The sequence below is a fragment of the Geotrypetes seraphini genome, chromosome 6 (genome assembly GCF_902459505.1).
Source record: "Geotrypetes seraphini chromosome 6, aGeoSer1.1, whole genome shotgun sequence".
NCBI lineage: Eukaryota > Metazoa > Chordata > Amphibia > Gymnophiona > Dermophiidae > Geotrypetes > Geotrypetes seraphini.
Genome location: NC_047089.1, coordinates 62,325,141 through 62,338,901, shown reverse-complemented (window position 1 = coordinate 62,338,901; position 13,761 = coordinate 62,325,141). Strand labels below are relative to the sequence as shown.

Below are 13,761 nucleotides of genomic sequence, written 5' to 3'. Positions count from 1 at the left end.
TTTTATTGAGGTTTTTATTTGATAATAATAATAACAGCTTATATACCGCAATACCGTGAAGTTCTATGCAGTTTACAAAAGATTAAGCAAAGGTACAAATTGACAGACTTCAAGAGGGGAAGAAGAAAGAGAAGTAATAAGGCAGGAAATTATTTGATAATGTATTAATTTGAAATGTAATGTTTGTTTCTTCTATGTATGTATCAACTGTTACCCACTTAGTTGATAAGTGGGATAGAAATTTCAGCCTTTTAGCTTTTTGACAGTGCCTGTATTCTGTTTTTTTCCAGCTGGTGTGAACAGAATCTCTTACTGGCCTGCCGATCCTGAAATAAGCTTGCAGAAGAAAACAGCCGGTTACTGTGGCAATGAAGATGCAAAGCTTGATGCCAAAGCTGTAGAAAGACTGAAATCAAATAGTCGAGCTCATGTATGTGTACTGCTTCAGCCTTTGGTTTGCTACATGGTACAGTTTGTTGAGGAAACTTCTTTAAAGTGTGACTTTATTCAGAAAATTGCACACATGCAACCTGGATGCAGCACAGACTTCTTTTCTAAATGTAGGCAAGAAACTATCAAGGAATATGAAGCACTGTTTTTAATTTCAAATGAAGACTCGCATAAAGAAATATTAAGGACTATAGGTTTGGAAAACCTTTGTGAAAATCCTTATTTCAGCAATCTGAGGCACAACATGAAAGAACTTATCCTTCTTCTGGGTACAGTGGCATCCAGTGTACCCAGCAGCCAAAAGTTTGGGTTTCACTGCTGCAATTCACAACAGACTAATGAAATGCCCGATCAAGGCTTGCCCCAGGATATTGCAAGGCACTGCATGGTACAAGCCAGATTACTGACATACAGGACTGGTGAGTTGCTGTATTACATATGTTTGTCAGATTGAATATGCTGTCACACTTCCGTAATTATAATTGATAAGTCACTGCAGTTGTTTAAATTTGCAAATACACAAGCCAGCCAGGTGCACTGCCATGTGAAAGTTCCAGGTTCATCTCCAAGTTGGCTGTTTTGAACCTTGGATTGACTAGTATTACATTACAGAAGTAGGAAAAATAGCCCTGGAGGCAAGAGGAGGGAGCCATGGTTACTGTTAAGAACAACACTAGATAGCCAGATTTACAGGTCATGACACAGAGGAAGGACCATGCTATAATAGGCAGGCTAGTAGGAGTGAGAGGATAGATCTAACCTTCTGGGGATCTTTCTCCCATTTTAAGAATGAAGGCTCTCACGGGGCTGGAATTCAAACACTGGAGAAAAGAGGAACCATAAAATTAGACTCGCTACTTTGACTTGTTCAATTCCGTCATCCTAAGAACTTTGATTTCTTGCTGTGTGATGTATATTAAAAAGCCACAATTACTGTACTGACAGATTAGAATAAAGTGACAGGGAATTGCCCAATTGCATTCTCTGTAATGAGCTAATTCAGCAGAGGAAGATGTGAGAGTTTGGAGCGACTCAGCATATTTTCTCCCTGGGCTGATTCTACTTCCCTCAATACAGTTTAAAAATAGTTTTAAACATTTACATTGAAATAAAAACAAGAAACAAACACAACTCAAGAGAGATAGTGTACCTCCTCATCTGAACCTTAATGCCCCACAAGGCACTCATTTCCTCTGCCTTCTCAGCCTGACCCCAGCATTCTCTTGACCCCCCAATCCAGCTCAACCCTAGTACTATCTTCCTCATTTGCCCATTTCAAACTCAGCACTATTCTGCCCAGCACCATTTTTTTCTCCCTTCTTCTATGTCAAGGTGTGAAAGCAGCCTTCTGCCTGGGCTAGGTATGCTCTCTCTTCCCTCTACCCTATAAGGTACTGCTAGCCAGAGCAGGTTTTGCTTATGCCATTTGTGAAGCTTCGTCAGTTGTGCTGAATTAGTTGGAGTGGCTACAAACTCTTTTTTTTATGTGACCAATATCCAGGGCATTATCACAGCATGGACTACTGTGATTACACTCATCATTTTGATATACAGAGAGAGATTACATAATTGCTGCAAGTGGTAGAAGCAGTTGTTAAAAGTTGTTTGAATTTGAAGGATCAAAGTAAGTGATGAGTCTATCACAGCGGTCTCAAACTCAAACCCTTTGCAGGGCCACATTTTGGATTTGTAGGTATTTGGAGGGCCGCAGAAAAATAATAGTTAATGTCTTATTAAAGAAATGACAACTTTGTATGAGGTAAAACTCATTATAGTTTATAAATCTTTCCTTAATTGCTTCTGATAATTTCAGCTATACACAGCTGAAAGCAGTGAAGTTTAGATAGTTTTTCACTTTCTACATGTTGCACTGCTTGCAGCTGTGTATAGCTGAAATTATCAGAAGCAACTAAGGAAAGATTTATAAACTATAAAGAGTTTTACTTCATGCAAAATTGTGATTTAAGTATCAACTGCAAGAGACAAGATTTTGGTGTAGGCCTCGGCTTTTTTGTAGAGGGGAGAATCAATATCTGACGTGCCTGGAAAACTTGTGCCTTAAGTGTCTGGTGGTCACATCCGCAACCGCCTTCAGCTCTCACCTCCTTTAGAACTGGACACAACCACGCACCTTACATCAAGCAGTCACCACCAGGAGAGGTGCTGAATTTCACAAGATTTCACGAGATTACGTACACACGCACAAGCTGCACTGCCTCCAGTGGTTACCTTACGTTCTGGAATGTTGCCCGCCTCACAGCTGTAACTTCACGTAAGTGCTTTCCTGCATCTGTACACGATTGTCCTCTCCACTCCACCTCACAATTGTGTATAGATGCAGGAAAGCGCTTGCATTAGGTTACAGCAGTGAAGCGGGCAATGTTCTAGAACAATGGTAACATACCAAGAGCCTCAATAGTACCTGACGGGCCACGAGATACTGGTCTATCAGTATCTCAAGATTTCTGATCTGTGAGATTAGGGGGAGTTCTTACTTCCCAAATGATATGTAAAAAAGTCAGGTATTTTTGAAAATGCTTCGATAACTTTTCAGTGATTTTGGTTAATCTGGCATGTTAGTTGGCCCGAGCTTTGTTTTATCCCAGACCTGTCATCTGTGAACATATACGCCACAGTGACCCCAGATGCAGGAGTTCCTCAGATGCCGAAAACCAGTGCTAAGTCGGTCCACAGCTTCTGCTTGTGTCCCTTTTCTGAAATAAACAAATTGGTTTTACATCAGTGATCTTCAGTGGAATGTTCATTGTCTGTTCTCACTTCCTTTTATACTGTTTTATACCCGTGAGTTCTCTGTCCTGTTGGACTTTTTGGTGTTTATTTGTTCACTTATGTCAGGAGTCCAAAGAATCTCTGTTTTGCTGGGTTCAGGGAAAGTTTTTGTTCACACTTGAGTTGCTGTTTAGATAGGCAGTGAGTTTACTCAAAGCTGTGGGCAGATCTGGTTTAGTAGGTTTGAGTAGCTGCATATCAGCATAGATATAGAATTTTGTGTCCATCAATTGAAACTTGAAACTGCTTGAGATAGATAGATATTAAATACGTATAATAGGTGATAGTATGGATCCATGGGGTACCCTGTGGTTCAGTGCCCAAGGAGAAGGACACTAAACACTCCTTAACCTTAGCCACATATAGACCTCCTACCTGATAGAGAATAGTTGAACACAAATTAAAAATAAACATTTAGATAAACACCGAAATGGACGCTCCCCCCTCCATGAAAGTCAGAATCTGAGGGTAATTTTAGAAAGAATTGTTCCCTCACACATAAAGGCAATTTTAAGTGTGTAATAGGACTTTTAGAAAATTACCCAGGAAGGAGCATACTGTTATGTAACCCCCCATCTAGGCATGTTCAGGGGTGGAATTTGGGCAGAGCCACAGTTTCATATTCTTTTTGTAGAATATGCATGTACATGTGTACTTTACATACTAATATATGATCTAAAATTGAAATAAATATTTATGCCTGTCCACAAGCAGGTTTAAATACCTACAGCTTCCATCTAGGCAGAATTTCTGTCACGTTGCCCCTAGTGTTTTATAAAGACAGCGAGGCGACTATTTGGCCTGTTATATTAGTACTCTCTTCAAGCTGTTTAATATTGCAAAAAAAAGGAAAAATGAAAATGTGTGGAGATTTAAATGCATCAGCCTTTTTTGCAGGGAGGAGATCCTGGGAGTTCATTATGAATCTAGAGAGTGAGGGAAAATTTACCTCAGGTCTCCATTGTTAGTAATATGGTAGAAAAGGGCTATAAGATCTTTTACCAACGGCATTTCAAGCTATGTATGGTGCAGGCTCTGATCTCTGTTAGAGACCATGTGTGTGTGTGTGAGGTGGGCAGGGGTCCTCTTGCCATATCTGGTGGTCCCGTCCAAAAGCTCCGATCTACTGGAATCAAGTACAAGACTTGGTTCAGCAAATTACAGGTACTACCTGTGTGAAAACCATGGCTTCGTGCTTGTTGAATGTTGGCCATCCGGACTTAGTTCATCAAAGGAGACTTGTCCCTTATATCTATACAGCCAGTAGGCTGGTCTTAGCTTCCACATGGAAGCAGCAGGACATCCCAGATCTTGCTCTAGCTAAGATTTCTCATGTTTACTTGATGTGTAAACTCACTGTGTGGAAGAGGAATCACTTGAGGCATTTCATAACGATATGGGACTCCCTATATCAAATGGTTGGATTCCACTCCCCTTGGTTGCTTTTTTTTTTTTTTTTTTTTGTAATCTCGTGTTTATTGAGCAAAAGGTGAACCACATTCCAAACCACAAAAAACAGTGCAATACGTAGCATAATACATAATACAGGATAATAATACATGATAGTAATACAAGAGGAACAAGCAGATCATACAGCAAACACAGATCAATACCGGGCAGGATCTGAAAATTCCGCCTCCAGAAGTAGCAGAGAACAAGCAATGTCAATCCCAGTAAAGGGTGGGAAAGGAGGAATGCTGCACACCAAGATGCTCAAATTTTAGGAGAACAGCAAAAATACCCCGAACTACAGGGAGAAGGACCCAGAGCAAACACCCCGCAAACCCACCAACACACTCTCCAGCACATGCATTCCAAAACAGACAAACAGACAAACATCCAACCCATCCCCCCCTCACATCCACACACATCCACACCTTTACCAGACAGACAAAACAAAGAATAAGAGAGAAAGATAATGGCAGGAGACATAAGAAAGGTTGTAATGGAAACTAGGGCAGTTATAAAGAGATGGCAGGAGATAGTAATACAGGAAGAATGAATGGGTGCTAAGATTATGGAAATGTAGGAAAATAGAAGAATAGAAGAATAGGATGGCAGCGGACGGGAGCAAAAGCCATTAAAATAAGAACCAACAAGAGATAATCAAGGCTAAGGCAGCAAAGCAAAGAGCAAGAAAAGCAAGGAACAAGAAAAAGGACAGAAAAGGAAAAGAAAACAAAAACCCAGGGATTAGGGCTAGACACCAAAACCCAGCGTAGGGCTAGACACCAAAAATTGTTCCCACAGGGTACAATATTCTTTCCAATGATCCTGAGTACGAGATGAGTAGGTCTGCAGCTCATAAAGGGCCAAGGTTCGCATTCTATTCGACCAGAGTGATAGAGAAGGCGCCTCAGACGAAGCCCAATGTTGCAAAATAAGCTGTTTCCCCAGCAAGATCGCATGGAGAACAAATTTCTGAGAAGAAGTACTAAGCTGCTATAGAGACAAGTCTTGTATATCACCCAGCAGCAACGCAGGGGGGTTCCAAATCAAAGCACAGCCAAGAATGGTGTCTAGGCAAGCACGAACTGAGTTCCAGAAAGACAATACAGGACAGAGGAAAAAGGAATGCAGATAGGCTCCCGGGGAAAGGTGACATTTGACACAAAGATCATCGGGCCAAAGCTTCATGACAAAACCCTTGGATCTGGATAGGTAGGCACGATGTAGAATCTTAAATTGGGTCTCACGTAAAGAGACATTTTTAATAAAGAGGTAGATATTTTGAAAAAAAGTCTGTAAATCATGAAGAGAGACCGGTAAGCCCAGGTCTCAGGACCATTCGGTCGCCACGGGCTGAAGGCAGCAATCCCCTTGAAAGTCCTTATACCAAGTAGCAATCTTATTCTGCGGGGGGAGGATGAGTAATGCCTTCTCGTCCAGAGTGCCACAGGTCCAGGTGGCAAGGGGCGTGGCTAATAGCGATTGATAGTAATGCTTAATTTGGAAATAAAGGTAAACCTGTGTGGTGGGGAGCCCCCAATGGGTGCACAGCAGGGAAAAAGAAGGAAACTGACCACCCTCCAAGTGCAACAAGTCAAGTATGGTGGAGTCGCGGTCAAGGCATCCTCGCAGGCCCGGCAGACCCCGAAATCCCGGGACAAAACTGGGATTTCCGATCAGAGACAGAAAGGATGACGGGTGAGGCACCTTATGTTGGAGTTTTCTCCACCACGCCCAGGCCCTACGAAAAGCGAGAAGGAAGTCCAGTGTGGGATAACGGAAAGACACCGGCATGCTCGGGCTCCCATGAATGAATGAGACGAAAGATATAGGGAAACAGCAAGAAGCCAAGAGGCCCGGCGGGGAGTATCGACGGTGTGCAGTCAGGTGTTCATGAATCCAGCGAAACAGCGAAGCGACATTATAGAGATGTAGATCTGGTAGTCCAAGCCCCCCCTGTTCCTTGCTCCGAGACAGTTTAGGGAATCCAATGCAGGCCTGACGGTCCTGCCAGACAAAATTTCGAATGATGAAGTTATAGTGACGCTCATCCTCCCGACTAACCCAAAAGGGGACAGACTGAATAGCATATAAGAGTTTAGGGAAGAGAACCATTTTCACCAGGGCCACCCGTCCCATCAGAGATAAGGGGAGGGATCGCCAGCGCTGACAGAGGGTTTTTATGCGACCGATCGCCGCAGAGATATTGGCGTCATAGAGCTGTTTCGGATTCCGGTATAATAGAATGCCCAAATATTTCAACTTCCCAGGTGCAATGCCAACCCCCAGGCATTCATACCATGGATCACTGGTGGAGTCATGGAGAATAAGAGCCTCAGTTTTGTCGTAATTGATTTTTAAGCCAGTAAACAGTCCGAATGAGTTGATAATGTGCATCAAATGGGGAAGATGAACATCTGCGTGTCTGACGTAAAGCAACATATCTTCTGCGAACATACTAATACGAAATTCCGAGCCCCCTACACTCAAACCCTGCAGAGTCGGGTCTTGGCGGATTCGGATAGCTAAAGGTTCAAGAGAAAGAAGGAAAAGCAGGGGGGACAAGGGGCAACCCTGTCGGGTGCCTCGGCCGAGAGGAAAAGGAGCAGAAATCCCCCTGTTAATCAGCAATTGCGACTGAGGGCAAGAGTACAGTGCAGACACCCAGTGAACAAAATCCCCTGAAATACCATAACGTTCAAGAACCCAAAAAAGATGATGCCACGAGACCATATCAAACGCCTTTTCCACATCAAGGCTGGTGATTAAGGCTTTGTCTGAGGCCAGGTGAGGAAGTTGTTAAACTGCAAGGACCTTAAGTAAGTTCATAGAGGCATGTCTGCCAGGAACAAAACCCACCTGGTCCTTGTGAATCAAGTCCGGGAGCAATGTATTAAGGCGAGAAGCCAGAATTCCAGCCAAGAGCTTCACATCCTGATTCAGGAGGGAAACAGGGCGGTAAGAGCCCAGCTGATCCATGGGTCTTCCGGGCTTCGGCAAAATAATCACGTGGGCGCGGTAATGCTTGTTGCCGGGAGGTGTTTCCGAGCGAAGGCCCATAAAATAAGCCTGAAGAGAACAAAGGGCAGAGGGGGGCAGTAGCTTATAAAACTCCGGACCGAAACCATCCGGCCCCGGGGTCTTAGCCAATTTAAGCCTTCGAATAGCTGCTTGTAACTCATCCCCACTGATCGGCCGATTAAGGAGAAGTTGTTGGGAAGCAGATATGGTAGGCAAGCTCAGGCCCGAGAAGAAAGCATCCTGGGCTCGATCATCAAGAGGTTGCTCGGCATAAAGATGTTGATAAAACTGAAGAAATTGATTTGTGATCTCCTGTTGCTGGGTATACATCTTGCCCGCCTGATCCCGGATGGACGTGATGACATGCCGCGCACGAGGGGGCCGAATCAAGTTTGCAAGCAATCGTCCAGTCTTATTGCCCCAAGCATGCAGTTTATATTTATAAAAGTAAATACTACGAGAGGCCCTTTGAGAGAGAATGTCTTTATCTGATGTTTTACAACTTGAAGCCGATCCCTCAAAGCCCGCGTTAGAGTCGAAATATGGGAACGCCGTATTTGTTGCAGCTCCGCGGTCAGGGCCAGCAATTCCCCGTCTCGTTTTTTCTTAGCGGCCGCTGAATAAGCTAGCACGTGACCCCTCAAAACAGCCTTGGCGGCTTTCCAGTACGTAACCGAGCTGACATCCCCCTTATTATTTGTGGCGAGGAAGTCCTCCCATTTCCGCTCCAAATAGATCTTAAAATTGGGATCATAGTATAAATGGGGAGACATCCTCCAAACCCTACCAGGAGAGGCCGAAGAAAACTGAAAAGTGGTTCCTAAAAGTGCATGATCCGAAACCAGCGGAGCAGTCATGACAGCTCGAGATAACTTAGAAAAGAGGCCCGCGGAGACGGGGGGGGGCGTCCCAGCCAAATCCCCCCATCCTACCCACATCGAAGAATAAGCACCCGTGCAAGAGCCACGCCATCCAAACAAAGAGAAGGCCTCCGCACCACTGCCATCCGAAAGATACACAACCAATCCCTCCATACGCACACACATGCACACACACTCCTATCCCCCCTACCCACCCCAAACCCCGTCCTCCCACCTCCCCCCTCCCCAGATTAGTAAGTCTACCCCTGCACAACATAACAGCATAGATATATCAGCTCCGGGCCACCTCAGAGCGGCCAATAATCAATCAAATAAGCAGAAGAGAAAAGAAAAGAGAAATAATCCCTATAAAAGCAGGAAAATGATCAAAGCAAATAATGACTCATGTCACACAGTGCCCATAACAGAGAGCAAGAGAAATGCAAACAAAGAGCAAACATCAAACATGCTGCACAAAATAGGGTCACATAAAGCATCGAAATCTTATGCATGGAAACAGTTGCTAATGAACAAATAACAAAAAGCAAGTAACATGAAAAAGTAAATGAGATATGCATCCCAAATAGAGAAACACCCTTGGAATGGCCCCAGCAACCGTCGTTCTGGTTGGCAGGGTCCTCTCCACCTCTTCCCGAAATCCACCAGGTAAGGGTGTGCAGCCAAAGCATGCTAACAGGCCAAGTCAAGGACCAACAGAGTCCAAACAGTGTCCTCAGCAAACAGCAAACCCTAGACATCAGCCCTAGACAACAGTCCAAGGCCAAAATTTAGGAGCAAGCAAGCAAGCCATACAGTCAGTCACCCACCCTGGGGAGGTCCAGGGCAGGAGGGAGTTTTTGAATGAATTGCTCCATGGCCTGTGGATTATCCAGATAGGTGACCTTATTGTTATGGAAAATTCGGGTGCGGGCCGGATAAAGGAGAGTAACCTTAACATGGCGCTTGTAAAGTTCGTTAGAAAGGAGCCATTGCCCGCCGTTGGTAAGACACTTGAGGGGAAAAGTCCTGAAACAGTAGGATTTTTTGTCCTTCAAATTGCAGCTCAACTCCTTTGCGATATGCAAACAGAATTTGCTCTTTCACTGCAAAGTTGAGAAACCGTGCGATCACGGGTCTCGGGCGTAGCTCTCCCTCTTTGCGAATTCCCACACGGTGTGCTCTTTCTATCAGCACCGGGGTCAGAGGAGCCTGAATATCAAAAACTGTAGGCAGCCATGCTTCAAGTCGGGCACGCAGATCCACATCCCGCACCGAGGTCGGGATTCCAATAAAACGCAGATTGTTTCTGCGGCCTCGGTTCTCCTGGTCCTCAGCACGTTCTTTTAATGTAGAGGTGGAAGTTTTCAGGGATCGCAGCCGCTCCTCGAGATTATCAGTGCGCGTCTCTTGCTGTGCTATGCGATCCTCCGCTCGCTGCATTCAATTAGACTGGGACTCCAAGCGCTCCCGCATTTCCTCCATAAAGGATTGTATTTTTGTGAGCTTGTCCTCCATAACAAGCGTGAGGGAGCGAGTAAGCTCCTGCACAGCGGCCTCCTGCAGCGTAAACATGGGTGCCGCGTGCTTCTCCGCCATCTTAGGTGCCGGCGCGTGAGATTTGGCCTTGACTCCCCGCTGGGATTTAGTCGGCATAACCCAAATCGGCACCTCAGGGAACAGCTCGTTTGCACCTCCAAGGTAAGAGAAGGCGATAGGGGCAAAAATCGACGTGTTTCACGCGGTTTTTAGAGCTTAAAGCAGGTTTATAGGCCGAGGCAGCCCGGAGCTGAGGAAAGGCACGTCCGTTTAGGTCTCCAGCATCACGTGACCCCCCCCCCCCTTGGTTGCTTAATGGATTGTTTAATTTTTGTCTTGGCATTTTACCATTGGATGTAAGATTTACTCCCACTTTGGGTACAAGAGACGTCTGGGGAGGAGGGATGGTTTATTGTTTCTTTTATTTGTTTAGATTTGGATTGAATGTTTTGCCATATACTAAAGAGTCACATTATGGTTTGGGTGGGGGTTTTTTTTTTTGGTTTGCATTTGTAAAAGGAAAATTAAAATTGTAAAATCTTAATAAACAGTGATGCAATTCAAAAGCACAAAGGTTCCATATATGGCATAATGGAATAACTGCTGGGTTTTGGAAATCCCTCTAAAAAGAGGATATTTCTGGGGTTTCCCAGACATCTGGTAACCCTATGTTCTCCCCCAGGAGCAGTCCATTCTATTCCTTCTGGTTCAGGCTCACCCTCTTCCTCTCTCAGGTGAGAAGCGTTTAACCTTAATTTTCCCTCTTGGACAGGTCAGGCTGGAAGCGCTGTGAAACCTCCATCGATCAGTGACCTCACACAACAACCCAATTAGCTGTATATTGTATATATTTATTAGTAATCAATATTAGTCAGCTTACCAAGGATAAGTCTCAACCAATTGAGTTAACAGAACATATACAGAATGCCAGCCTTCTGATACCTGGTGTCTGTTCTGCCAATATATTGGTAAAACTGACCTTTTATACATTATTAACAACCTAGGACCACGTTAGTTACAATCTAAGTTCTTGATTTATATTGGATATTCATAATTATCATTTCATTAATTGGTCAACGCTTATACTTTCTGAGTCATATTGAAGCGTGATGTCTTATTGCCAAACCTAGCTTTCCTAATTTACCTGACATATGGTCTTTTAATATCAAGGTCACTAATTTCCGAGCAAGGCCCACCCTTAGTCCTGAACTTAATTGCACAGTTATCAATTTTTATCCTTGTAGTTGATATTATTTCCGGTAAGTCAACTTGACCTGGAGTGACCTAAGCCTTTTTCTCAGAAAGTCTCATATTTAAAGGGAGGGAGTTCCACAGTGTGAGTGCTTAGAGGGAACACTATAGTTCACCATTTTGTCATCTAGGAGCAGAGGTAAGCAGCAAAAATAAAATCTACAAGTTCTGAGTTACATACAAATCCGACTTAACAGCTTTAAAAACTTAACTCGTTCTTAAATCGGGGACTGCCTGTATTTAGGTAATATGTTTATCCATGAGTAGTTAGCTACCTGTGTGACCCCCAAGCACCCAGCCAGCTAGAGGGTATTGTTTGTAATTATACTGAAATGTAAATTTCATAAATGCAAATAATTTAAAAAAAAAAAACAACTAACAGAGCATTTGCCAGGATCAAAAGCCTGCGTGCAGTGTGAATATTTAAAAAATAATGTAGAGCCCAGATAATTATTCCATTTATTAATTAAAAAAAAAGATTGAAGAAGGCCAAATGACTGGTGAGGTAAAAGAGACAATAAAAGCAAAAAAAGAAAACTTTTGGAAAAGAAAAGCAGACCCTAACAAAGAAATGGATGAGCACATGTACTGGCAAGTTAGATGTAAAAAAGTAACAAGGCAGGCCAAGAGACATATTTGAAGAGAAGCTTGCTGTTGAGGCCTCCTTTTACAAAGCGGTGCTAGCGACTGCCACATGGCAAATGCCCCGAGACCCATTCAGTCCCTATTTACCACATCTGTCCGTTCTATCAGGCTTCGTAAAAGAGGCACATAAGCTTTAATTGTATCGATCATTTAAATTAAAAGGAATGCTATGGAACTAGTAAGAAAACTTGCTGATCCCATCATTTGTGTTTTTTTCTGTGTTCCAGAGGATCACAAAATAGGAGTTGGTGCAGTAATTTGGGCAGAAGGGAAATTTGTAAGTATAACAAATAAAATTCCTTAATTTTCCTAAATTGGATCTTACTATTTTCATATGCACAACATTTGTAGGTTTTTACATTGATTTTGATTCAGTTACCAAAGGGAAAAACCAGAACATATTAAGGGGCCTATTTACTGAATTTAGGTGTATAATACTTTGTCTTAAAAGTTAGCACACCACATTAAAAACATATTAAACTGCTGCACTTAACAATTAATTCATGGAGGGTTCAATCAGATAGTGTGGAATAGACAGCAATTGCACTTTGCAGATGTTTTACCGTATGTTAATTGGTAATGTGGCAGGTAATATAGAACAGATAACATCACTTCTAGAGCTGCAGATAAATGCGTTCTACATTTGCAGCTATGCTGTTAACGTACCATAGCAACTGTTGCCCTGTATTAACCTGCTTACCTCAAGTGACTGGCAAAACAACCTTGTAGTTGGAGAGAAGAAAGGGCTTCATCGGGGCTCTGGTATTTATCCATATTCGTACTCAATTTCTCTCAAGTGACTACTGACTTGGACCCCTGAGGAAGGCTTCAATAAGCCGAAACACGGACCATGTTGGGTCCGCATCTCATCCCATATCAGTCACTCCATGAAGTGGAGATTGTTCTGTTTTTTTCTGATTTTATCTAATTTTAAATAAACGTCTTGTCAAGATCATTGGAATCCAGTCTCTTGCCCCCCCCCCCCTTTTTTTGTATTGGACTTCCATTTTTTTCACTGTGGAATATTTGGGCTCTCTTTTGTTTGCCCTGTATTAACCAACATGGCTGCCTTCTCCAAAGTGCTGGGAACAATTCTCATGCAGCTTTTGCAACTTCCAAGGGTTAACATTTATGTTTTACTTTTCTGATTTAGATTATAGGCCCTTTTTTCCTACCCTGCCAGCTAGCTCAGCCATTGGAGAAACAGTCACGGGTACCTTTGGAAACCAACCAACCAGTAAGGAAGCAATTCTATAAAATAGGCGGTGATATTTATGCATGTATTACACAAGTAAATGTTTTGAATACTAGTATATACACACCTAGGTTTACCACATGGCTCCATAAAAAAGAGGACGTATTGTGCTATCCGAGTTTTACTTCCATTGAAAGCAATGGAAATAAAAACCCAGATGTCTCAATCTGTCCTCCTTTTTCTGGAGCCATATGGTAACCCTATACATACCATATGTGTGCACATAACTGCATATATACTAATATTCTTCCTAAGTTCTATTCCATACTTACATATGTACTTATAGTTTATAGTATGTATTTGACAAGTGGGCAGAGTCCAAGTGGAGTTCATATTTATGCATGTATCTTATAGAAACTATCAAATGTGTAGCATGAAAAATATCAAACGGCTACCTCATAAATGCTAGGTTCATAGAAATAGGAACTTCTTCCTAATTTCAAGTAGCAGCCTCATTCACAATCTTTTCAGAAGATATAGATACTATAACATATGTGCGTCTCT

At 43.0% G+C, this 13,761-nt stretch overlaps 1 protein-coding gene across 3 annotated transcripts in view; it reads left to right on the top strand.

The window, feature by feature from the left end:
- The window catches only part of CDADC1 (cytidine and dCMP deaminase domain containing 1), a 54,183-nt gene that overhangs the window by 16,818 nt on the left and 23,604 nt on the right, over positions 1 to 13,761 (top strand). For all 3 annotated transcript variants that reach the window (XM_033947667.1, XM_033947666.1, XM_033947665.1), the window contains exons 4-5: positions 291 to 869; positions 12,230 to 12,279. In XM_033947667.1, the coding sequence (XP_033803558.1) occupies positions 291 to 869; positions 12,230 to 12,279 (629 nt within the window). The remainder of the gene's footprint in view (positions 1 to 290; positions 870 to 12,229; positions 12,280 to 13,761) is intronic.